General features: G+C 41.1%; 2 protein-coding genes and 1 long non-coding RNA gene across 7 annotated transcripts; 1 reads left to right on the forward strand and 2 right to left on the reverse strand.

The window, feature by feature from the left end:
- Positions 1-3,966: 3,966 nt before the first annotated feature.
- Positions 3,967-9,559, reverse strand: LOC107196091. Of its 4 annotated transcripts, none has more exons than XR_003048064.1 (3): positions 9,365-9,559; positions 7,796-7,904; positions 3,967-4,660 (listed from the first exon to the last, which is right to left on the reverse strand). It is a non-coding gene; the product is annotated as an uncharacterized LOC107196091 (long non-coding RNA). The 4 variants fall into 4 exon arrangements; XR_001517402.2 differs by lacking the exon at positions 3,967-4,660 and adding an exon at positions 6,596-7,347; XR_003048062.1 differs by lacking the exon at positions 3,967-4,660 and having other exon boundaries at positions 6,596-7,904.
- A 48-nt stretch (positions 9,560-9,607) lies between these two features.
- EXOSC9 (exosome component 9) lies at positions 9,608-21,085 on the forward strand. Of its 2 annotated transcripts, none has more exons than XM_006917745.3 (12): positions 9,608-9,782; positions 10,105-10,199; positions 10,981-11,100; positions 11,202-11,304; positions 12,211-12,348; positions 13,941-14,023; positions 15,392-15,524; positions 16,604-16,692; positions 17,322-17,468; positions 18,054-18,238; positions 20,520-20,598; positions 20,941-21,085. In XM_006917745.3, the coding sequence occupies exons 1-12, from the start codon at positions 9,612-9,614 to the stop codon at positions 21,023-21,025; spliced, it is 1,428 nt and encodes a 475-aa protein (XP_006917807.2). In that variant the 5' UTR covers positions 9,608-9,611; the 3' UTR covers positions 21,026-21,085. The 2 variants fall into 2 exon arrangements, with proteins under 2 accessions (XP_006917807.2, XP_024906681.1); XM_025050913.1 differs by having other exon boundaries at positions 9,609-9,782; positions 11,183-11,304.
- A 446-nt stretch (positions 21,086-21,531) lies between these two features.
- CCNA2 (cyclin A2) lies at positions 21,532-26,178 on the reverse strand. Its single transcript, XM_025050914.1, has 7 exons — positions 25,918-26,178; positions 24,513-24,625; positions 24,111-24,334; positions 23,238-23,445; positions 22,708-22,821; positions 22,176-22,309; positions 21,532-21,862 (listed from the first exon to the last, which is right to left on the reverse strand). Exons 1-7 carry the CDS (start codon positions 25,931-25,933, stop codon positions 21,814-21,816), a joined length of 858 nt encoding a protein of 285 aa, XP_024906682.1. The 5' UTR covers positions 25,934-26,178; the 3' UTR covers positions 21,532-21,813.
- Between the last annotated feature and the right edge of the window lie 579 nt (positions 26,179-26,757).

Genomic DNA, 26,757 nt, shown 5'->3' on the forward strand with positions numbered 1-26,757 from the left:
TGTGTTTTAAAAGCATCATATATAATGTGGAAAATGAACTGGAAAAAAGGCAAGACTGGAGGTTCTGAGGCTAAGTTAGTGGCCGATACAATAATTTAGGCAAAGGATGATGGTGACCTGAATTACGGTCATGCTGATGGGGTTAGAGAAACAAATGGTGAGGTGTTTAGCAGGTGACTTCAAGTGGACTTGGCGATTTATGAGAAAGCGAGGTGGTCATAAAGAAATCAAGAGCGACACCCTGGTTTACTGGCTGCTGGTGTGTTGTTCTTCACGAGAGGGAACGTAAGGAGGAACGTGTTTGGGGAGAAAGATGCTGAGTTCGGCTGTGCACACAATGAGTCTGAAATGTCCATAGAATATCTGGAAACATCCGGAGTCCAGAAGAGGTGCGGCTGGCACAATACATTTGGGAGTAATCAGCACATGGCTCATAACGGAAGCCATGGAAGTGGAAAGCCAGGGAGAGTGTGTGAAAGGAGAGTTTTTATGGGACAGAATCCCATGAAACACTGACGCTTAGGGGACGAACTGAGAAAGAAGAATCCCTAAAAGGGACTGAAAAGGAATGGCCAAACAGGTAGAGAAATCAGGAGAACTAGAAGCCACCAAAGTCAAGAGAAAGAAGTATTTCAAGAAGTTCATGAAAGTCATGGGGGGAAAGTACCTCAAGGAGATAAACGGTATCAAATGATACAGAAAAGTCAGGTAAGCAACTCAATTTTCATTGGTTTTAGCAACAAGGTTTATCCAAATTCCACAAACACACAGAGACTGTCACATGCGTCCGGCATGGCCGCACAGACTTTACACCTCAGGTAACACGGTCGTGTTCCACAAACACACAGAGACTGTCACATGCGTCCGGCATGGCCGCACAGACTTTACAGCCTCAGGTAACACGGTCGTGTTCCTCTAAGATCCACCAAGGTCTGCTCTCTTTTCCTTCTCTGCCCACCTCATCCTTCGCAGTTGCGTTGCAACTCATCCAAAGCCCCCGTCAGGCCAAACATAAAACAGGAAAGAGAACAGGGGGTGGGTACAACTTAAAGTCATGTGACCAAGGCTAAACCTACTTCAGTGGGACCCTGATTCCACCTGTCATACGGGCACTTCGGAAGCAACTTATCCTTTTCAATGTAACTTACAGAGACAAAATGCTAACGACTGAATGAAGTTACGAAATTGAATTCTCATCTCCTACAACTCAATTGACCTTTGAAAATTTAAGAAGATCACGGACTATTCACTTCACTATTGCAGAACTCTTACTACTAGCTTTCTCTTCAGACAATACCATCTAGACAGAAAACAAAATTATGCACAGCTTAATTTCCTCGCTATATTTAAATGGTCAGAAATTATTTATTAAGGAAAAAATGCAGTTGGAACGGTTTGCTAAAAAGAAAATGATCTATTTTCAAACTCCAACTATAACTCAGAAATTCAAATGTATAAAAGATGTGATTGGTTGAGGGTTTCATCTTTTTTTTTTTCCACTTCTTTAAAACATATGGTTTAGTTAAAAGAAATAGGATTTCTTTAGATAGAAGAATGTCAGATTATATGACTCATATCCTACCTAAATTTTTCTGTCGGAAAATTTCCTACACAGATGAGTAATCTTATTTTATGCTGGATGGGCCCCACAATTTGATACACTTATGGCTTTGAAATAGGAGTTGCTAGTTGCATGATTCAGATGTTCTTTGAGTACAATGCAATCATCCCATTACTTTAGTAAAAAACTAAATTAAGTAAACAATTTCTCATGGTCTCCATCGCTGATGAAATATACCAGTAATGTAAACAGATTTTCATTCTGAAGAGAACTAGAAGTTCCCAAAGTTCCAAAAATGCAAAGATGTAAATGATGAGCTTGACACTGATTGCAAGCAGTATTCTAAAACAGACTCTCAAACAGATGGTCTGTGAGCGTTTAGAAATGTAAGAGGTGGCCATCAGGAGCCAGCATAGGCTCAGTACCAACAAATTCTGCCAGGTAATCCAATGTGCTATTAAAATAGAGTGTTAATAGGCTACTAGACTAATGGATTTACAAAGCTGATATAATATACACAAGGGAACTTAAAAAGTTGAAAAATAAAAAGTTGAATTATTCAGCCATAATAGAGTATGCAAGTATTCTATTTACTATGGTATAATTTATTAAGAGCTTGCATAGTTAATCATTCAACAAATATTTATTGAGCACTTACTTTATTTCTTGACTGTGCTGAGGGCTTATAACCACCTGTTTTAACACAGTTCTACCTATAAGATAGAAACTGTTATAATTGAGAGGCAGGACAGTATATGGCTTAAGCACATAGACTTGGAACCAGGCAGCATCATCGATTTAAATCCTGACTGTCACTTAAATGGCTTTGTGACCTTGAGAAAGTCACTTGATCTCTGCCTCAAGTTATTCACCCATAAAATGGGGATGATAATAATAGTATCTCCCTTGTAAAGGGGTTGTGAAGATTAAATCAGCTAATGTATGTAAACATCTTAGAAAAGTGTCTATACATAGTAAGTGCTAATGAGCGTCAGCTATATTATAACAGCTCCAACAGACTTTGACTGTTGTGTTTACTGCATTGTCTCAGTGCTTAGAATAGAGCCTGGCACACAAAATATTTATATAAATAACTGGATTCTCACAGATTTTTACTTGCTACACAATCCAATTTTTATCAGTAGTATCAGAAACAGAAATTAAAGAAAAATGCCACCATCAGACATACTATGTAATCTCTCCTAACTTCAATCTTGCCTTCCAGGCCCTGTTTATAAGCAGATACTGATATTTCTTTTTACAGTAAGTACTCATAACTGAGATTTTAATATGCATTCTGCCTTTTCAGATAACATTATCAGATCAGATTTTAAAAAGTCCATTGCTGAATAGATTTTTGTTTGTCAGTGACTTTTAAGAAACTATATTTTCGAGCTCAGTTTTTTGTTTTTTTTTTAAGTAAAAGCAAAGTTGGTCAAGTCTTTTCTTTCCATTTGAATGTTAGAAGTCATTTCCTCCTGCATTTTACATTACAGTTCTAGTCCATTAGTACTCAACTATAGCAAGATTCTTGAGATACAAACCATGCTTTCCTTTCAGGCAACCTCTTAGAGATCATTAAAAAATTTCTGGTCAGTAAAGGAAGCATACTTCAGTGGTACAGACCTACCATTTTATGTACCACAAATTCCTTCACAAAGTGTTTTAGCAGCATTTTGATGAAGTCAGAGGTTGCAAAAAATGTCAAATGGAGATTTTCTTTGCACTATCAATGAGATGCAAACAGGCCAGTGAGGTTTGGACCCCAGAAGTAATGCTTACCTCAGAAGAGCTAGCGCTAGGAACTGCACTGGCTGCCCACTGCTTCTTAGAAGCCTAAATGCACGTTAACCACCCCAGTTTCTGCCGGTCAGGAAAGCTGAGCAGGGTCAGCCCAAAGGCCTCTCTTAGGGCTGCAACTAAGACATCAGCCAGGGCTGGGGCTCATCCTAAAGCTCAACGTGGAAGAGTCTGTTTCCAACCTCATGTAAGTGATGGCTGGCTGTCTTCAATTCCACATGGGCTGTGGATCGTGGGGCTCACTATCTACATGGCTGTCGGCTGGACGCCTTTAGCTCCTTGCCACATGGGGTTCCCCAACATAGAAACTTGCTTCATCCAAGCCATTAAGGGAGAGAATCTTCAAACGAGATGGAAGTTATATTCTATGGTCATCTAGTCAGAAATGTCATGCCCTCCATGTTGAGGTATCCATTGGTTAGAGGCAGGGCACTCAAAGGTGGGGGATGACACGGGCCCTAAATACCAGTAGGCAGAAATCACAGGGGCCATCTTAGAGGCTGCCCATCACGGAAGCACTATCTCAAACAAGTATTATGCTGCCTGTCAAAGAGATGTGTCCACATAATGCCGCCTTCTGGCCCGGCTGGCCCCCGTTACCTCGCTGCAGAGTCAGCATCATCTGGTGTTCCACTTCTGCTGCTGCTGCTGCTTCTGAAACCACCTAAGCCTCCCTTCCTAGGCAACATTAGAAGTGAACAAGCAGTAAAGTAGAAGCTTCTCCTCTTAAATCATTAACTTGAATAGTTGGTCGGTGCCATAGGTGCAACATCGCTGCGCTCTGGGGCTAAAGGAGAGTGGCTAAGGTTGAACAAATGACATGATCTGTCAGAGTCTCTCAGTCGAGAACAGTACTTTCGTACGTACAGCTTTTCCTACCGCTTGGCAATGAGAGCTCAACGCCAATTTCACTCTCGCCGTAGGCAAGCTTTGGGATTACAGTTGGACCTCTCCATGTCTCTCTGTGTCGACGAGCCCTACTTCATGACTGTATTTCTAATTGGGTTTGGGTAACCTAATAATAGCAGCTTTCTTCTCTATGTAGATGTCAACCGCAAAGTAATCAAGAAAGGAAGCAAAGACCCTCCCAGAGAAAGGGAATGAACTGGACTAGTGCCCAGGTGGAGGTCATCGCCTTGGCTCAGGAGTGGACTCACATTTACAAGCAGCAGCACCGTGTAGTGGTTATGCATACTGTCCCTTGAGACGGATGGTGTGGGTGTGAATCTTGCTCCTGTGATTTGCTGCTGTAGGACCCTGGCAAATTACTCAATCTCTCTCAGCCTTGAGTTTTCCCACCTGTAAAATAATAATTTTATCAACCTTCTAAGGTAACTAGTAGGATTAATATTTATAAGTGCTTAAATTAGGGCCTGGCACATAGTAAGTGTTACATGCATGTTTGTTAAAAAGAATGTTTTTGTTCTTCACTTCATGGGACTTCCAGTTTCAGGTCCAACATGTAGACAGCTTGGTCATGGTCACGGCTGTCCACACAACATGACAAAAACGGAACGAACTAAAATCTAAAACTTTTCTTAGATCTATCACAGAAGTGCAGTCACAGGACAAACCACTGCCATGTGATCTGGTGAGGCAGGAGGCGGGTGCAGAAAGCCACTGGTTACCAGAGCAGAAGCTCACTACAGAGAGCCCCCAGGGACCAGGTGGTTGTAGGCAACCCAAGCTGCAGTGAACTAGTAGCTGGAGGCTTAGTGTAAACAAGTTTGAGAGTAAAAACTCCAGCTGGGGAGCCACCCATAGGTTGGCTCCCACGGTTCCTGAGCTTTACCTTCAGAAGCCCTACCAGGCTCTCATGGAGAAGACAGGGGAAAAATCTCCTCAGGCTTCTGGCAAAGGGAGTGGGGGAAGGCATCCATTTTCATATAAGGCCAGAGCACTTTGTCCTTCTTGACGAGACCTGCCCTCAGAGAAACTTCCACCAGAGCCAGACAGACGGGTTTTACCAGAGTCTAACTGCCCTGGGGGAAAAGAAGGATCCAACTCCATCCTTCCAGTCTTCCTCCCCGCCAGCCTCCTGCCTCACCTAAGGAGGGTGGGGTGGGAGGCTGAGAATCACTTGTAAGGCCCAGGGGCCCAGGCGCCCAGGCTCACTAAATGACTGGGAGCCCATCATAGGACTACAGAATGCTTCCCCGCCCCACAGCCTACCAACACATCACTCAGGGCCTAGTACCCCAGTTCCTTTTACCCTGTGTATGATGTCTGGTTTTCATCAAAAAATCGTGAGACATACTATAAAGACAAAAAATAGAGACAGCACAAACATCTAAACCAGTCTCAGATATGGGCAATAATGTTGGAATGATCAGACCAGGAAATTTTTAGTATAAGTATATCCCATGCAATATTTGGGACAAATTGGAAATACTTATACTAAAAAAATTATTTGTTGCTTATCCAAAATTATTTCTTGTTTAACTTAGCATGCTGAATTTTATCTGGCAATCTGTTATTAGTTTCCTATTGCTGCTGTAACAAATTACCACAAATTTAATGGCTCAAACAACACAACTTTATTACCTTACAGTTCTGGAGGTTAGAGGTCTAAAACAAGTCCGCATTTGGAGGTTCTGGGGGAGAATCCATTTCCTTGCCTTTTCCAGCTTCTAGAGGCTGTCTACATCCTTCGGTTCTCAAACCCTTCTCACCTTCAGAGCCAGCTGGAAGGCACCTTCTCTCCTCTCTGCCCTCGGCCTCTGCTCTCCCGTTCTCATTCCCTCTCTTCCTCTCCCTCCCTCCCTCCCTTCTCCCTCTCTCTGTCTCTGTCTCTGACTTTCTCTTCCCTTTCCTCCCTCCTTTCCCTCCCCCTCTCCCTCCCTCTCCCTCTCCTGCCTCCCTCATCCTTGTCATTACATTGGGTCCACCTGGATAATCTTCCCAGTTTGAGTCTTAAAAAAAAAAACAAAAAACCCTAAACAAATGTCTTTGTAAAAATGTAGCTGAAAGCCAACATGCCTTTAAATAGTTAAACGTGTCAGAACAAGAAAAGAAAAACATGATTTTTAAAAAACTTTTTCTTATGATAAAAGCTATTCATATGCCTTATAGAAGATTTGGGAAATTGATAAAGAAAAAAATTCAAAAAGAAAAAAATTTTCCCAGAATCCCACCACCCAAAGATAACCACCTTAACATTTTGTATTATTTCTTTCCAGGATAATTTCTGGGAAACCAATTTCCATATAGACAAATTGTACAGCAGACATATTATATGGTAAATAAAAATGTAAGCTTCCATTTTTCCATTTATTCATCCACTTATTAATGTCTTCCACCAGATGTGCTATAACAGGCCATTAATCCATTTATTCACGAGGTACATGCCCAGACTCAGTGGTTGCTATAAAGGTTGATAAGACATGGATCTCTACATTCTAGTAGAAGTGTAGTCAGGATTCTTTTGGACACATTTCACAAATGAGCAACTCAAATGTATCACCAACTGCAAAGTCCAAGAACCAGTACAAACTATTTCCACATGAGAACTCTGCTTCCCTCTCTCATTTCTTAGTTCTGCTGGCCTCTGTGTGATTTCATTTTCAAATAGGTTCTCTCCATGTCGTAGTAAGATGGCCCCTGACAGTCCCAGACTTGTGTAGTCCTTAGAGTTTATAATCCTGGAGGAGGAAAGACCTGCTCTCTCCCAGATCCACATGGGTGAACAGTCCATGAGAGAGGGATGGGTTCCCTGATTAAGAGGGCCTGGTCACACCTCGGCCTGCAGTTAACGTAACAGGAGAGTCACGTGGGCTCAGGAAGCGGCATTTCCCCACGAAACAGGTCAGACGAAGCAACAGATGTCCAATAAAGAGGAGAGAAGACGTATACTCAAATATGTTGAAAACCGAGTTATATTTAGACAGATCATCTGGGTTAACACGCTTACTGAAACGAATTCTTTTGAAGGGCAGAATGTGCAACCTCTTCTGAACCTCTTCTCAAACGTCAAAAACGTTTTCCCCCTGAAAGCACGAAACAAAGGTCCCCCGGGTGTGTGAAAATGTCTTACTAAAAACAAGGCTGTGAAGTAAATATATTTCACGATGGTACGCAGATGTGAGTGGAGATGGGTTATACACTTTTGGATTAACTCCAACAGAAGACAAACACTGCAGCGCTAAAACTGCAACAATACAATATTGAAAGTAGGAAAGAACAGTGGAGATTCCACAAACGTGGAAGGAAAGCCAAGGCGAGGTCACCAAGCAGCAATCTCAGAACAGCAAGCTGCCTCAGCGACTTTGGACAGTTTCACGGGGAGCCTTGTCAAGAGAAACAGGAAGGAAACTGACGTGTGAACAGTTATTATGTTTCGAACATTGTGTTAGGTGCTTTCTTTCGGACCAAAGTAGTTATTATTTCCAGTTTAAAGATACACAAGTTGAAGCTCAGCAGGATTATTTAACTCACCAAGTCTATTTGAACTGAAGTTTATCTGATGCCAAAGTCCAATCTTCTTCTACAACCAAGATGCTTCCCAGGAAAGAATAGGCTGTTTCAATAAAGGCCTATTTCATTTCTGAAGGGAAAGGGAAAAATGTCCATGAAAGAATCCAAGGATTTAAATGATGAATTTAGCCAGGAGTTTGCGAAACTGCTATAAATATGAAATTATGTTGTTAAAGAACTTAAATGGCCTGTACCCTGTAATCTTGCTTTTTTCGAAAATCAGCAACTAAGCATGTGGTCATTAATTTCTGTCCACTTTCCTCCTACTTCACGATTCCTGTGTCCAGATCATGTGGAGCTCATCCTATCTGTCTTGGCTCAGGTTGCTGCTTCTACTTGAAACATTTTTCCTTCACCCGGCCCCCTCACCCAAGATATCGTGGTTGCTCCTTCTCATCAGAGGATTTCCTTAACTGAAGTATCACCTCTACCAAGCGACCTCTTCCTGCCAACACCCCTATTAAAATAGCATCCGCATTCTCAGATAGCTTAGCCTGTGAACTTGTTTTATTTAAATTTTTATTGCTTGTCTCCTTCAAAGAGAATATAAATTCCTTAAAGGACAGGATCTGTCCAAATGTTTATCCAGCACTTGAATTATTCTTGGGACACAGGAGGCCTTCACAAATAATGGAGTATATAACTTGGAAGTGTTACAAAGTGAGACTAAACTGTAACACTGGTAGAAAAATGAGTGTGAAAAGAGACAAAAGAAACAGAAAGGATGCTGTCATAGGACCTCCAGTGCCTGTCACTTCTGAAGCAAATGGAAACAAAATAATACTATGCAAATACTTCGATACTAGTGCTTACACCGCCGGTGCATTTTACATGTATTAACTTGCTTTTATCCCTCTTAACGAATATGTTTGCCACTCTGACTTTGCAGCCAATGAGTAAAGTGAATCACATAGGCTAACTGGGCTAGGGTCACAGAATTAGTCAACGTGCAGTGTCAGAATGTGAAAACAGTCTACAACCGTGCCACCCTGAATAAGAGGGATCCCGTCTGATCTCGGAAGCTAAGCAGTGTCGGGCCTGGTTAGTACTTGGATGGGAGACCACCTAGAAAGATCAGTTGCTGTAGGCGTAAAAAATAAATAAGGAATTGCAACTTGACAAGGTCCTTGCAATCTGTAAGGTCAACCAAGGGTTGCCTCGCCTAAAAAAAAGTAAAATGAAAAAAGAATTTAAATCCAACCCAGGTAGTTGGAGTTCCTGCTTTTAATACTCCTTGAGGCCGCCTCTCCAGAAAAAGAAAAAGCTCGGGGCTGGCAGCACGGACGCGCCAAGCTTCCGCTACATCCGTAAAAGTATCGGTTCAAAATAACTGGAGCGACACTAAGACAGGAACAGCAAACTCTGTTCGAGCCAGTGGCAGTTGTGACATCCTTGGTTCCGAAGTGGGATAGTCTCCATTCTTGTCACCTCGGGCCTCGGAGGCTGCGCCGCAGCTCGCCCGCTCAGGCCAGCGTTTCGCCCCTCACTGCGCCCCCACGCGTCCTAGTCGCGGGCTCTCAACCTCCTCACCTGGGACACAGCAGGGCCGCCCGTCCCGCCCACCTGCCAGCACTGAGGGGACGGTGCGGCGTGGGGGCGCTACGCCCGCATTAATTTCTATCACTGATGCCTAATTTGGGGGCCTCCTCTCCCCTGCACTTTGAGGTAAAAGAAACATCCCCGCGCTCAGGAGCACGCACTTCCTCGGCCGCGCCCGGGCCGGCGGCGCCCCGGCTCCGAGCATGCGCACACGCGACCGCCGCGCCGCCGCGCCCTGATGACGTCACTCGCCCGCGCCACCAGAGAGCTGGGCGCGCGTGTAGACGCTCGGTTACCCCCTGGCCGCGGGTCGCGCCGCCCCGGGACCCCGGGACTCGACGGCATGAAGGAGACACCACTTTCCAACTGCGAGCGCCGCTTCCTCCTCCGCGCCATCGAGGAGAAGAAGGTAAACGGCCCCGGGGGACTTCGGGCTGCGTGGGCGCTCAGGTCGCCCGGCCGCCCGCAGCCTTCCGGCTGGAACGCCCCGACCTCGCCCTCGCAGGCCCCCGTGGGGACGGCCGGTGGGTTCCCAGGCCCCTAGGCTTTATTTGGCTCCAGCGGGTTCTTTTCAAGGCTCGAGTCACCCCACCTCCTGTCAGTGCCCGGGCACCTCGTTTCCACCTTCCTCCGGGGGTGCTTAGGATCCCACTTGCCCCAGGGTCTGGCTCAGAGTTGCTGCTCCACAAATAATTGTTGAAGGAATAAACGAATGGATGTTGTGCTTACAGCGCCTGGATGGCAGACAAACCTATGATTACAGGAACATCAAGATCTCATTTGGAACAGATTACGGGTGCTGTATTGTGGAACTTGGGAAAACAAGGTAATAGGATTCAAATTAGATAAAACCTCAGTGGGGAAGTTTGAAAGAACCTAATTGACTCAGTTGTCTACAAAGCAGCGAAGAAGTCTGGACATTATTTTGTTTAGCTCTAAAAAATAAGTATATTTTCTTTAATGCAAAGTTTTTTATTTATAGTCACACTTTAAATTTTTAATTATAAGTATACATCATGTCATATGAATATTACATAGTTCTTGATTGCATTAAACTTATTTCCTGCACTTATTGTCAGTAAGTGGGTCCTACTTTCCTCTTTTCTGAGTGACATGAGAATCAGGTTTTTAATCATTGGAACTTGTGAGGACATTGGTCAAATAATGTTGCCGTACCAAGCCATAGGAAAACTCTTAAGAAATCTCAAGTTTTCATGCCATCTTTTATCAATAAAAAGTTATTTTAGAAAAGAGAGGTTTAGGTCAGTAATTTTTTTGAGGATTTGTGGAATAGTCAGTATTGTAATACGAGATGTTTTTCCTGTCATCTCTTTGGATATGCCAATATGTATTTTATTCCTGTATAAATTCTACTACTATATTTTATATATAGTATCAATTTCTAATGGTATATCATACTGAGTGTGCTGTTACTCAGAATAAGATTGAAACTTGATTGGTATGTTTTAGTTGTTTTTTTTTTTTTTTAATTAGGAATATATTGAGTTAACTCAATAAGATTGAAACTTGATTGGTATGTTTTAGTTTTTTTTTTTTTATTAATTAGGAATATATTGAGTTAACAGATTTGTCCTTTATCTTTGCAGAGTTCTTGGACAGGTTTCCTGTGAACTTGTTTCTCCAAAACTCAATAGGGCAACAGAAGGTATTCTTTTTTTTAACCTTGAGCTCTCTCAGATGGCCGCCCCAGCTTTTGAACCTGGAAGGTATTTAAATCTTCTTAAGCTGTTTTAACCAGAGGAGAATCTAAAGGCAGCAAAGTATTGTTTTAATGCCTGGTGACATTAGCCCATTCCTGTTTTCACAGGCAGTCAGATCTCTTGGTGAAGTTGAATCGTCTCTTGGAAAGATGTCTAAGAAATTCGAAGTGTATAGACACTGAATCTCTCTGTGTTGTTGCTGGTGAAAAGGTGGGGAATATGCCCAAAATTCTTAATCTTAGGATGAGTATTGTTGATTCGTGGATCCCTTTGGCTATACATTAATTCTCAGAGCTTAAGTTAATTTAGTTTTATACTGGGTCACTTCACTTCAAATATTCCTGAGTGCCACCCATAGAACTTTGTGTCATCTCTCTCTGAAGGGACAAAAAACATTGGTGAAAATAGCAGTTCGGATTTTTGTAAAAATGTCTTATTCAAAGAACTTGTAGTTTTTCATATAGTATTTATTTTCTTGTTATTTAAGTGAGTTGATAGAAGCAGGTGTTTTTTCCTTTTATACGAATGAAGAACTGAAGAACAGTTTAAATTCTTCATTTGGATAGGTTAATTGACTTACAGAGCCACACAGTGAGTCCGTAGTAAGCTGACATTAGAAATCTTACTCAGTAAATTGTTCTGCATGATGATGTTAGAACTGTATTCTCGATTAGGATATTTTTATCATCTTTTTGACTCCAGAAAATTCATTTAGCCTTTCCACATTCCATACTTGAATATGACACTTTATATTTACATTGCTTTTATAATTATCATAAATATTACATATAACCGAGAGCTCGAGGTATTTAAGTTAGGAGAAACAATAGAAATATAATTAGACTGGAAGTTAGGGAATGCTTAGTATTGAATGTAGAATGGTTCTGTATATTTAGAGCATATGTTTTTCTGTTGTCAAATGACTCAGGTGAACTGTTGGCATTTCATATGTTGGTCTGGCTTAACATTTTTTTAAATACAGTTTTATCGATATAATAGGAGTAACTGCATGTTTTAACAGCAAGAGAAAAATCTGCACGCAGTGTTACTTTTCCTTTTAAATAGCCACTGGTTGTAATCAGTTAGGATTTAATTTTGTTTTAAATTCACATTCAGGTTTGGCAAATACGTGTGGACCTACATTTACTAAATCATGATGGAAATATTATTGATGCTGCCAGCATTGCTGCAATTGTAGCCTTGTGTCACTTCCGAAGACCTGATGTGTCAGTCCAAGGAGATGAAGTAACACTGGTAAGCTCCCGAGATGCGAGCCAGGCCCCTTTCTGTGAATGAGTGACTATCCTTGACGTGCAGGCAACTTGTTACTGGTGAAGTTTTGTTGTAGACGGAAATGAGATATGTTCTAAAATTTGTTCATAAGGCAAAAACTACGTGGTCAAAATTGCCCTCGAAATCCTTAAGTCTTATGTATTGAAGTGTCTCGGTGAAAGCACACCCTAGCCTGGTTTTCTAAAACTCGATTTCTTCTGGGATTGAGAATTAGATGAAGTGGTTCGCTTATGTTTAGAGACCACATGTATGAGAAATACATAATTCTCAGCACAGTGAGGTATTTCTGCTTGCTTTGGGGCTAAGTCCATCAGAAATACCTGGAAGGGTCATTCAAGCACATCACTGGGCTCCACCCTCAGAATGGGAAGGGCGGGCGGTAAGACCTACCACTTTGTACTTCTAACGGCTCTCGGGATATCGAAGCTGCTGATGCAAGGACCACATTTTGAAAACTGTTGAGCTGTGCAGGTTATGTTGTCTTTCTCTTTTACGCTGAACATGCCTATTTCAGTTTCTGTAAATGACATGCTGGAGTAATAATGAAAGTGCACTGCGGTGGTAGTTTGAGTCCCAAAGTTACCAAAGGAAACATCAGAGGCCTGAATTCTTCCAGCAGTCATTCACGGTGCTGCTTTTAGGCATTAGAATGGAGCAGACTCTAAAGACTTAGAAGAGGGGACAAAAGTTCATTAAAAATAGAGACATTCTTTTAGAGAAGGGAGTCAATATGAGGAACTAAAAAAAAAGAGCAGTTAGTAGACAGAAAAAGGTATCAATTACTGCTGGCGGTAATGTAAAATGGTACGGCCACATTGGAAAAGTGGGGCAGTTTCTTAAAAAGCTAAGTATAAACGTATACAGCTCAGAAAGTGCATGCCTAGGAACCTACTCAGGAAGAATGAAAGTGTATGTTTACTCATACTTTTACGTAAATGTTCATAGCAGCATTATTCGTAATACCCCCAAACTGGCAACAATCCAAATGTTCATCAGCTGGCGAATGGAAACACAAAATCCATACAGTGGAACGCAGTTCATCAGTAAAAAGGACCAAACTACAAGATGGATGAAACATGCTAAGCTGAAAGGCCGCAGATGCCAAAGCCTAAAAATCTTTTGATTCTGCTTATATGGAATGTCCAGGAAAGGCAGGTCGTAGAGACAGAAAGTAGATCAGTGGTTGCTTCAGGCTGGGAGTGAGATTTGACTGCAAACAGGCTCAAGGGAAGTTTCCCGTGGGGCAGGGGAGGATGAGTGAGGGAAATGTTAAAAAACTGGATGTGGTGCATTATTTAGCTGTCCTAAAAAGTGAATCATATTCTTAAAATGGGTGGACCTTATGGTATGTAAAATATACCTCAATACAGCTTTTTGACAGATGCGTAAAGGAACATGAGTAGCAAAGTCAGATAGGTAATTGTAGAATTTATTTAGGTACTCATTGAGGATTAAAAGAATTTCGTTTTTTATCGTAACATTTGTCGTGCAAGATGATGTTTAGTGTATTCATGACTTAGTGACGAGTTGCTGAAGCTTGTGTTTTCACACAGTACACTCCAGAGGAGCGGGATCCCGTGCCGTTGAGCATCCACCACATGCCCATCTGTGTCAGTTTTGCCTTCTTCCAGCAAGGGTAGGTCTCAGCCTTGCCACGGGCCGAAGTCTTAATTGTAGCCGGGAACTCGCTTGTTTTACGCCAGTGTGCCAAGGACAGATGAACAAACTCCTCCCTCAATGTTAAAATGTCTCGCAGTTCTTTTTTTGTAGGGGCTTCAGTTGGCAGAGCTTTCTCAGTAGAAATGACAGATTCTTCTATAATGAAGAGGTTCCATGTTTTTCTTTTTATGGCATATCAGAAGTTTATGGATTTACTGCCACATGGTAGTGTCTCATCCTTCTTAAGAGTTGTACGGATGTTAAGAGAATCGTATGCTGGGCCCTAATGTGGGAGAGCGGGGTGAGAATTACTGTAGATTAAGGGAAGCAGCACCTGGGAGCATGTTAGATGTTCTAGGAGCAGGTCACAAGGCGGAGTGGTTCACAAATGGAAGAAATTTAGTTTCCTCCAGCTTCTCAGCGGCTTCTTCACAGCTCACTGCTAATTCCTCCTACAGCAGCAAACTGGCGTCCTAGGTACCTTGAAGTGAAAGCTTGAGCCTTCAATCTCTTGAGAAACGAGGTATAAATAAGAGAGTTTAACAATTTTATGACTAAGAACTAGAGAAAAGCTTTCAACTTTTAGTCATTAAAGTGTAGAATTTCATTAGAAGGAAATAGGCCAGCACTGTCTAGTAGGAATGCAACATGAGCCATGTATGTAACTTAAAATTCTCCAGGAGCCACATTAAAAAGATAAAGAGTTGGGTAATGTCAATTTTGATGTATTTTATTTTAAGATATCTAAGATATTTTCATGTGTAATCAGTATCGTAAAAATTATTTGTGAAATATTTTACATTCTTTTATTTCTACTAAATCTTTGAAATCCAGTGTCTTACACTCACAGCACATCCCACTTTGGACTAGCCACATTTCGAGAAGCCAGTGGCCACAGATGTCGAGAGGCTAACGTGAGACGGTGCAGAAGTGCAGTCTTTCTTTTTAATGAGCCATTAGCGGAAGCTGAAAGAACTTCAGAGTAGAGGACATTAGGCTTTAAGATCAACCAAATTAATGTTATCTAAGTTTTTATTGATGAGCCACAGGTTTTTTAATCAAAGTGATAGCATTAGGGTTAGATGATATATTATTTACATAAAACCATTATGAACCTAATGTGATTTTACTGTAATAGTAACTAACAATGTCCATTTAGCATTCATTTTGTGTCCATAAAAACAATAATTTTCTCGTATCATTTCCCATTAAAGTGACTCTCATCCACAGCCCTAGGCCTTTGCTGTGTTTTTATTAACGCCATTTTTAAAAAAATTTCCACTATCTTAAAATTGACAAGTGTTCAGCCTCAGATTTGTTCCGTTCCATTTAACATTCATTTCAGAACGTATTTATTGGTGGATCCCAATGAGCGAGAAGAACGTGTAATGGATGGCCTGCTGGTGATTGCCATGAACAAGCACCGAGAGATCTGTACCATCCAGTCCAGTGGTGGCATCATGCTGCTGAAAGACCAGGTCAGTGCTTTGGATAATGTTCCATTAGGAACGGGGCTCTTCTTTTTAGAAGCTTTTTCTTATTTCTTTAAAATAAAATTCAACAAGGATATTTTGTGATCTATTCCAGAATGTGTTAATATTTGTCCTTAACGCCCTGTTGACTGGTGGCTGGCTACAAGGTGTCTGCCTGCCTTGCTTCTCCCATGTATGGCCCTCCAGAGTCTAACTAAACCTTTTAGATCTATCTTTTTTCTTTCCAGTGAGGAAAGAGATTCATATCCCTACCCGCCCCCCCAAAACTCACACACACAAAATAAAAAGTGTCAAAAAATAGAAATTAGGTAACAAAATCGTTTTAGTTTTTTAGAATTTGGGTACAATAAGCAGTTTTCAGATTTGGCTACATATTAGATTGACACGGGCTTTTAGGAATGGATGGCATATGGCATCCCATGCAGCGGGTGAAGAGCAGAAGCTGCTTCAGTTGGAGATCCAGCCTTGCCCCGTACTAACTGACCCTTGGCAAGTTTCATATCTTCGTGCATCCATTTCTTTTTCTGTGCAATAGGGAGCAACGCTACCGTCGCCACCTTGTTAGGACATAAGGACTAATAGGTGTGGACATATTGCACTGTACAGGTTACAGTGAATATGCAGCATTTTAGTAAGTTACCAGCATTGTGACTACCGCCAGGTCCACATTTCCAGAGGCGCTGATCCGTTAGCTCCCTGAGCCTGAGCACCTTTGCTGTATGAGAGCTGCTGGGATGCTGGGCAGCCATGTGCGGACCTGGGCTGTGGGTGACTCAGGGAAGGGCGTGCCCCGAGCACGTAGTGGGTGTCCGTGGCCTTTTCGCGGGTATCCATTCCAGTGTTACAGAGGCGTTACCGGGTCGGTTTCCTTAACGTGACACCCTTCAAATATTTTAAAACAGCTCTCACATCTCGCTTTAACTTGTGTTTACATTATAGTTTCATATTTGGAAAAAAGTCAGGCTTGAATTATAAAATTAGAAAAACTAGTCTCATGTTTTTAGTTTCGTTAGAAAAAGCTATGTTGTTTCTTTTTGTCTTTAACAATTTATTTTTATAAATAGGTTTTGAGATGTAGTAAAATAGCTGGTGTGAAAGTAGCAGAAATTACAGAGCTGATCCAGAAGGCTCTGGAGAATGACCAGAAAGTTAGGTAAGTTTAACATTTTAGGACCAAATGGCCTCTCATAGGTTTTTCTGTTCAGGATCTTTCTCCGCCGGGGTAACCATAGGGTTTTCTCACTCAGAGCCTAATCTGTTAATCTCAGTTGAATACACTGCTTAATGTTTTTTGAAAGTCGATTGAACTCTGTTGAATTGTGGCACAATTCGAACAGTCTGTATTAAAAAGCCACATGATATATATATATATATTTTTAAATTAACATGTTCTTAGGGAAAAAAGAATCAAAGAGCTTAAATTAACTGAAAGAACACCACTAGGTTGATGCTCATCTTTCCATGAGACGTTAAGCAGATCTGTAACCAGCACGTCCGCGTCTTCTCTGACATGGAAGCTTAGTGCTTGCGTGCTGGGGTTGCTTTGAGGATTAGAGAATAATCTCCTTTAAGCCCTTATGTGCTGGCCCATGGTTCAATGAACGGTAATTAAAGGAACTTCTTATTTCTCTTGATAGGCGTAATAAATTGGTGAGGTTAAGTTAGTCAAATAAGTATTCTAGTATTTCTCATCGATCAGAAGGATAAAATATGTTTTTCCCTTCCCATCTTCCATCTGTTGTCCACTCCATCCCACCTCCCCTCCCAAAAAAACCCACACAGGAAAGAAGGTGGAAAGTTTGGTTTTGCAGAGTCTATAGCAAATCAGAGGATCACAGCATTTAAAATGGAAAAGGCCCCTGTCGATACCTCCGACGTGGAGGAGAAAGCAGAAGAAATCATTGCTGAAGCCGAACCTCCTTCAGAAGTGTATCTTTACTGGATGTGCTTTTCAGAAGCAAGATTCAAGACACTGGCATTATTTAGGCTATGTGAAGGGTGTGCATACTGCAGTTTGTCTTCTGAAACACTACTTTGTTAGAGAAAACATTTAAGATTCAAGACAAGATAGTGATGAATCATATTAAGTCGATGGATAACATCCACCTTCTCTTCAGCTATCCTACAAAACCCAGAAAATTCTTTAAGGTCCAATTTATAGCATTTCATTTTCCTTTAGAATATTGTCCTTTCATCTCCATGGCACAGTCAAGCACTCTGCACTGTTACACATTCTTAAAATTACTTACTCATCTATTCACCAAAATTATTACAACTAAAATGTTGACAATTTTCTTGCTATTTCTCACGATCATGTCCTTAAAATCTTACCTGAGTTAGGACTTTTACATTTCTTCTTCACTGTTCAGCCATCCATAGTACAGCTGTCGGTGAGTATCTCCCCCTCATAAGCGCATGCACACTGCAGTCAGTCTTCAAGGAAGAAAACACTCTCATCTTTCTCAGCAGCGCCTCAGCAATATTTTTGTTCTTCAGTTTTCTTAACTTGTTAAGTGTTTCTAAACCTGTACTGTGGACTCCTGGAACTGCCCAGATCGGAGAAGGCGTAGAAAACTCCTGGGGCGATCTCGAAGACTCTGAGAGGGAAGATGAGGATGAAGGCGGCAGTGATGAAGCGATCATTCTTGACAGTATAAAAATGGACACTGGACTAGAAGTCTCCAATATTGGAAGCCAAGGTAGGTGGTGCTTTATGGCTTGTATTATATATTATATATAGAGAGAGATATATAGTTATAGTATAGTATAGATAATCTGTTCCTGCGTACAGATTAAAATATCCCTAAAATAGGGATCTTTTTATATTAGCAGTTTCTTTTTCTAGGGGCTAAATATTTTGACTTAAATTTCAGCTGAATTGTTGAGCTTAACTGCAATATTAACTCCAATTCTTTTCTAAAAGAATATGCTTCTTTGTGGAGTAGTGGTATTCTTTGGTATGTAAATGTGGCATTGTTATTAAAAAATGTTTAGTTCTTTATTTCTTTTATGTATGTATATCTGGGCCAGTTTTAAGGTGTCTTAAAGATTTTATTCCTGCATGCTATTTTTTCTTTGTACAGTTTCTAGACTGAAACATAAAGGCTGTAACGTAACATATTAGAATAGTGGTATCCAAATAGAACTTTCTGCAGTGTTAGAAATGTTCTATATCTAGTGTCCAATATAGTAGCCACTGGTGACATGTAGCTGTTGAGGCCCTTGAAATGTAGCTTGTCTAAGGAACTGAATTCTAAATTTTGTTAATTTTGGTGAATATAAAATTAAATAGCTGCATGTGGCTTCCATATTAGAGCAGTATTAGAACATACAAAATTCTAGAATTATCTGGAATATGGGGAATCTTTGACATTCCTTGCATTCTGAAAGCCATAAAACTGGTGAAATTGTTTTTACCTGTGGATATTTTTACTTTTAAGAAAACCAAATTCTTGCTTGGCCTAGGTTAGAAAATGAGTTGCACTTCCGGAGTCTGTCGTGCACAGACCTGCCCGCCTTGTAAACATCGGAGCCTGCTGGGGCTTTCGGAGGCAAAAATTCCCCAGTGCCCGGGACCCTTATCCAGCTTTCCCAGTGGTTACTTCTCTTTGGTATTACTCTCCAGCTCTTGTCCCATGTATTTTGCTGTATATTTACACCGACGTAAGCTGCTTACACACAGGGACTGAATGAAACTTTAGAATTTTTTCTGTGTTTTTACATGAACAGCCACATCCTTTTAAATGCTATGTAGCAATTTGCAGTGATGAATGTAACTAGTCGGTTTAATCATTCCCTTACTGAGAGAGCAGATTTTACTGTTACAGTGCTACAGCGAGCACCATTCATACGCCTCTGTATATGTGTGAACTGTTTTTCTAAGATGGTAATGTTGATAGCTAGAATATTCAGTTTGTCTTGAGGAGTCCTCAGATAATTGGGAGGATGGAGCAAATAAAGCCTCTCTAAAACATATGAACAAAAGGAGGGACTAATCGAAGGACTCGAAATACCTGATGCACCGACCACTGGGAAAAGGGTCCATTCACATTTTATGTATGTCATTAACAAAGGCTGAGGAGGAAAATGGGCACAAGAATTACAAAAGGAATTCTCAGATACAAATGGTCAGTAACACATGCCAATCCTGAGAGTAATAAAGGAAATAAGTTCAGAGCAAAAAATGAGAAGGCATTTGACTGCTATATTGGGCAATCTTAAAAGTACTAGAATTGGCAAATGTGTATAGGAAATGGGTTCTTGAGATACTACTTCTTGGAATGTAAATTGGAACAGTACTTTTGGAGGGATTTGGCAAAAATCTTTTTTAAATGTATATGCCTTTTGATCCAACAATTCTGCTTCTAGGTATTTTCTTTCTAGTGTTTATAAAAGAAATTAACATTTTAGATCTAAGATAAAGTGTGCTACCTTATAGAGTAGCACCAACAGTTTAACTGGCATATTAACTCTAACTTTTCTGACGTGTACCAAATGATTATGGAACTAAAGAATTTGGGGGAAATAAAGCACATACTGTTTTTCGGAGTTCCAAGTAGTTCCTTAAGGGAAGGAAAGAACCAGGCGGGGTCTGTTGGCCTGCACCAAAGCAGCTGGTCTGTGTGTGTTGGGGGGAGTAGAGCTTCGGACCCTGGCATAAAAAAATCAGTGTGGAAACTTTCCAAGAGGTGATAGGCATAGCAGAGATATTGTGGGTTGGCCTCCAGACCACCATAATAAACTGAATCACATAATATTTTTGGTTCCTCAGTATGTAAAACAATGTATATACCGTATTAATACTTTATGTTAAAAAATTCTAGTCGTCATCTGAGTCTGTTGGAAAAGCGGTGCCTGCCAACAGACTTATCAACTCAGGGTTACCGCAAACCTTCAATTTGTAAAAAAATGAATTATCTTCAAGTGCAATAAAGCAAAATATGCCTGTACTTAAATTACTTTCTTTACATTTTCTTAAAGATGCCCCTATAGTGCTTTCAGACAGCGAAGAAGAAGAAATGATCATTTTAGAACCAGATAAGAATCCAAAGAAAATAAGGTAACAAATTTCTGGTTTATTTCTCTGGTTTTATTCTCATCTCACCGGACTGCAAACAAAAAGACATCTTTCCTCATTAGAAATTCAGCTGTTCTATGGTTTCTTCAACCTGAGATTTATAAACATTAGGACCTAATTCTATAAAACTGTTTGGATTACTTTTCAAAGCTACTGCATTTTACTCTCGTAGTTGGCGAATGTTATATCATACTGGAAAAACTAACGCCTATTTTGGTCATCCAGACATTTGACAAGCACAGTGGTGTGAGCCTGGTGAGTCGTCGTGGAATCAGCTTCTAAGACTCATTTTGTTAGTAAACTGTTAATTTACTTTATTCACAGAACACAGACCATCAGTGCAAAACCAGAAAAAGCACCAAGTAAAAAGCCAGTGAAAAAGAGAAAAAAGAAGAGAGCTGCTAATTGAAGCTCACAGAGTTGCATTTGTGTATATATAACTATTAAAAAGATATTTATTTAAGTGCTAGCAATCTTGTTTCTTTTTTTCCTCCACAAGTACATCATAAAATCTAATCATTCCTTTATATAGTTTACATTTTCCTTTAAAATAGACCTTCTGGAGCATTTAACAGGTTTTAAATAATTGTCACTTCAGCAAAGTGTAAAGGTTGAGGAATGAAGAAGCATTTTCTTAGTGTATACAAAGGGCTCAGAGTCTTAGGATCATCATGGCTGATAAATAAGCATACTTATTCCAGATACGCTTCAGTTCTGCCCATATCAGCAAACTGGTCCAGTTGCTTAGAAAAACAAATGTCAGAACTTTTGTTTATTTTCCTGAAACTATATAGTTGACAGTTTAAAAAATTTTAAGAAATGCTTTCCCAGTCTCCCTATAGGAGACCACATTAATTTTTCTGAGTGAAATCTTAAGTCAACTTTTTTACCTCAAATTAAATTTGACTTACAAACCAAGTTTTCCAAATCAATTTATTAATTCTTATTCTTATTATCCTGACAGTTGGCATCATTAATACTTTAACAAAACGACTTAAAATTAGCCGAATATCTAAGATAGTTCCATGTACAAAAGATATACAAATTAAAACCATTTAAAAAGTAATAGATACCATAATTTGTACTTGCCGGTAACTTTTTGTATTCAGAAATGATTGTAAAATTAAAACCTAAGATAAAAACTGTACACCATATACTTTGATTTCAGTCTTAGAAAACAAAGGCAGTCTTTTACTGTCACATATTTAGTGTCTCTGGTGGGTTGAGGAGAGAAACACCATGATACCTGTAAATAAAAAAGTCCATTTTTAGTAAGCATTGAAAGAATGACATATCTATTAGGAACTCAAAAATGCTATTTCTGTCTATCTGAGTTAATGATTATAAAACCATTGTCTGGTCCCAAAAACATACATGTATGCCCTGTTTCTCTCCCCTCTCCCCCCTCAAATGTAAGACTAACACATGGCCTGCTAAGGGACCAGCTTCTAAGGAGGCTGTGCCTGATTTGTGAATTCTCTAAGAAAGTTCAAATGTCTCTAACCACATGATAGCCTGGAAAAAGCAGCTTCTTCAAATCTATTCATGTTCATCCTTACTTGGAATTTTTGTACTTTTCTCTGATGGACTGTTGTGCGTGCTGTGGTGCTCTGAGGTAGGTCTGGTGCAGGTCCAGGAGACAAGGCTTCAGACTTTCCAGGGTGTATCCAGTCTTTTGTACCAAGGATTCAGGCTACAGAGGAGGGAGAAGAAAACAGCTGTTTTTAGTAGCGGACACTACAAGTTAATAGCACTGAGCTTGACTTTTGTTAACTTTCAGTACTAACACCTCCAACTAACAGAGCTTCCAGTTTCCTCGAGCCATTATTCCATCTCTTTTTGTGCTGACTTGATCACCGTACGCTACTTTGCCTGCCAGCAGGTCCAAACAGCCGAAATCTTTAAGCATTCCTTTCAAGTCCAAGTCAAGATTAAGCTCTGCACCTAACACGCCATTACACAGTGTAGACAGTACACAGTTTCTCCAGGTCAGTCCATCTAGACAACCCTCAGCTGTACAGGACAATCTAGCTTTGTCTGGAACAAGCACTAAGTTGCACAGTGGATGTGGGACAACACGGTGATACATACCCAGCTTTGCCCCGTGACTGTGTAGAGTGCTAGATGAAAGGCTGCTCCAGCAATAACTGATGGCAAATACTTAAGGTATGGGTCAGCGTCTATCAAACTTAACTCTCCCAAAAACTGGAATGAAAAATAAGCAGACTTGATCACAAGAGGTCCGGAAGTCAAACCCTCAAAGCCCTGCCCTCTGACTTAATTTCTTCCTGGCTGTACAGCAACCGTAGAAAAAAATTCCCATAGCCTCTTCTTTCATCTATATCTACGACCTTAGTGTTTTGTTCCATTCTCTTCCTCTATTTTTCCCCTTTTAAAAACTTTTAAAACAACTCTTCTGGCTACCGTTTCCCAAGACGTCATCCTCAGGTCCCCGCTCCAAGTGCTTTCCCACAATTTCTGTTTTCTGCCTGGTAGGCTTGCTTCCACACCGCATCGCTAATCTGTCCTCAAAGACTAAATCCCTTGACCAGAGCTGTATAATGAAACAGCCTTGCCCCTACTTGGGACTTGAGAATCTCGATTCAACAAAATGAACTTACCATCGCTAAACTTTCAACTTTGCAGTTTGCAGGCTGCTGGTGCAGAAAATACTGGGTAAGAAACTGATTTACTGTTGGTGCGGCTAAGTCAAAAGCGAGGACTTTCAGAACGAGGTGCTCCATCCTCAGAACCTGTTTCTTCGTATAGGTATCATCTGTAATGTACACAAACTCTGCTACTTCTGGGGGGTATATTTCTTCAAACTTTCTACAATGAAAAAGTTTTAAGGAATCAGTCCTTCTAAAAGAGCAGCAAGCTTGTTTATTTATCCCAATTCCGAAATCCCTTTAGCAGAATACACAGAACGAATCCGAAACCTACTCGCTCCACCAACTGCCTGTTTCCACTGATCTCTGACCACTTCTAGCAGAGACCAGGTAAATGCTAATGAAAAGACCCCGATTAACAAAGGGCTTGTGAGAGATCTCTCCCAGTGCAGTCGACAGGAAATAAATGAGACTTCCCAAGATGGAAATAATGCCAGAGTTCACCAAATTTAGGGAATTTCCTTAGAAAAAGAAACATTTTATGTTTTAGTTTTAAATTTTAGTTTTCACGTCTTAATGGAGAGAAGGTGAGATTTTGCTTATAGGCCAGAAAGCACTTTTCAAGGGCAGAAACCACACTCCCAAGCTTTGTCGTCTAGTCCCAGTGTGGGAACGTGGCCAGTCTCCACGCTCATTCAACGAGGGACCCTGAAATCCACATCTGGGAAAATAAGACCCTACATTAGAAAAGTTTCCTCCACGCCTGTCACTGCTGCAGTAGCCATCGATGCTCTGCCTTGTGGAATATGAAATGTCACACTTAAAAATCACAGTTTCTTCCCTCACACAGAAAGGTGCCAATCACTCTAACCCGAGCTGACTTACGAGGCTAACAGCATCGCAGCCGTGCCCACGAGCTGGAGCTTCCCTCTCAGCACGGACATGGATGAAAGGAACCTGTCGATGTAGTTCACAGCCAAATGCAGGGTCTCATTCTGTAGTTTATACTCTTCGCCTACTTCTACTAACCAGTCCACGAGGATGGCCCTCATGCTGTTGGTGATGTCTGGCTGCTTCTTCATGTAACCCACTTTAGGCTTACATTTAATCTGTTGAGAAAGTTACTTAGCATAGCGTTACACGTTGCGGTTAGATTACCACTAAGAAGCTGCTATGTACTAGAAACCTAAGTAGAGTAATTCTCTGGTAGTTAAAAGTCTTAAAAATATTCTCTCATTTCACGATGTTGAATAAACAACGGCACAAAAGTGGATTCAGAGCCTTTACCTCCATCTCCCTAAGGTATGTGTGAATGTCCTCGTGGTAGTCGGGAACTTCATTAACACTCACTGGCTTTTCATCTTCCAGTACAATCGACATGTCCATCGTATGCGGTGACTCTGGGAGAATTCAAAAGCACGAGTTAATTTTCTATTTAATAGTCAAAAGTGACTGCCCTTGTAGGAAGTCTCACATCGGCGAAGCACTAATTTCACCCAACTAGAAAAGGCTTCTCATGACAAAGCACATAGAATATTTCACTCTGGTTCTAGTACTTCTGTCCACTCAGCTTTAACTACCAAGGAAAAAATACTGATAGGCCACTAACAGGAAATTAAGTGTAAGGATCAGGTATCATGTTAAGTATCGTTCGTTTTCCATGGGAGATGGGGACAGATGGCACAGGGGTCCTCTTTGGACAGAGTTAAAATCCAGTTTGGGGGTAGTATATAGGATTTACCCCAAGAGTTTGTAGACCCTAAAATCTGGCATTCAAAATGCAATCTAGGCAGTAACTCGAAGCAGGGCTAACAAATGTATTAATGAGAAAATTGGCTTTTTAGATTTATTATGGGTAGTTTAAACAAATTAACACTATAATCAACAAGAGATTCGCTCTTTTGTAATTTTAAATTATCTTTTGAAACAAAGATCATCCATCATTCTTTTCGCTTCAAGGTTCACTTTGATGTTAAAATTTGTTACAAATTTTAAAAATAAAAACACATGAATTTTAATCCCAAAGGACTTTCTTTCTTGCTCCTCCCAGACCACCTATCATCAACAGAACCAAAACAAAAAAGATTGGGACAGTGAGCTGTCCTGTGACTCAACAGCCCTATGGTAAAAGAAGCTGCACAAACTGTAGGCACAACTGTCTGTAGCTGCTGCTATAGGGTACATGTGCTTAGGTACGAAAACCCAGAGCTCAACTACTGACTCGCAGGAGGGCACCGTTCCTCTCTGGTGTCAGAGGATCACTCAGACTGGCTTCACAGAATAAAATTTTAAAGCTGGAAGAGATGTTAGAAATCACGATATGTAAAGATGCATCTTCGAATGACACTCTCCGAAGTGGTATGTACAAAGTGACTCCTGAATACAACTGAAAGCTGTTCTCGCAACAGAGCAAACATTTCCAGGGGCAGGTGAAAACAAACGTTTGCGATCTAATTCAACTGGTGGGACTGGCCGTGTCCTGGAAGCAGCACCTGATTAGGATTCGGACCCTTCTGTAGGTCACTAGGACACGTCTTAGTCATGAGGTCTGAGATAAGACACCCTTTCTAAACCTGTGACAACAAACCTAAGGATCATGTAACGTAATGTCTTACAATACAAAACATCACCATCTGACCTATTTAATGATTACGGTTACACTGGTTTGAAACAGAGGTTCATTAAAACTTACCAAAACTACCATCCATCGGATAATCAAGAGGCGCCAGCGGCTTCCTTTGTTCAGGCAAAGTAAGCGCTGAGCGAAACGCCAGGTCATCTTCGCATTCTGACTTTTCAGCTTCGCTGGGCCTCTTCTGAGTCTCTCCTTCGGCTTCATCCACGTGAATGGTGAACGCAGGCTGCTTACTGCTCGCCTTCCAGGCGGGAACAGCGACATGCTGCTCATCGTTTACAGGAAGATCCTTCAGAGGTGCGGCCTAAAGAGCAACAGATAACTGGCTGTGAGCCCATGAAATGAAGTTTTGTTTTCTTCCCCTGGCAGGTCTCAGCCTGTGCTTTTACTCCCAACTACTCTCTCGGGAAGGTTAAGCTTTCTGGGGCAAAATGCAGGCAAGGAACTTTGATCAGCTGAAGAGGGATGGTCCAATTTGTCACAGACATTGATACAAAGGCTAGAAAGACGGTCATACTAAGTGGAATTACGAAAAGGTAATCAAGGCCCAAGGGGTGGAGTGGCTGAAAGATGACAAGTTTAGGAAAGAGATGGCAAAACATGTTGGTGTGCCGCTTTCACCCCGGGGTGGAGCAACGGAGCAAATCCGGTAAAATGGCGGAATTTACCAAAAGCGAGGTATTTTTTATATCCCTTCCTAAAGTAGATAGAGGTGACCTCTGAGTCATCGTAGAGGCGACAGGAGGTCCAGGTCCCAGAGCAGTGCCTGGGGTTTAAAAGCCAAGAGAAAGGCGCGGAGGCGGGCAAAGACCGGTGGTGATGTCGGGCTCGGTTTAACCCCATTATCCGCAGAGAAATGCCCCCGACGCCGAGCCGCCGGGCAGGACAACGCGCCGC

The sequence above is a fragment of the Pteropus alecto genome, unplaced genomic scaffold (genome assembly GCF_000325575.1).
Source record: "Pteropus alecto unplaced genomic scaffold, ASM32557v1 scaffold17, whole genome shotgun sequence".
Taxonomy (NCBI): domain Eukaryota; kingdom Metazoa; phylum Chordata; class Mammalia; order Chiroptera; family Pteropodidae; genus Pteropus; species Pteropus alecto.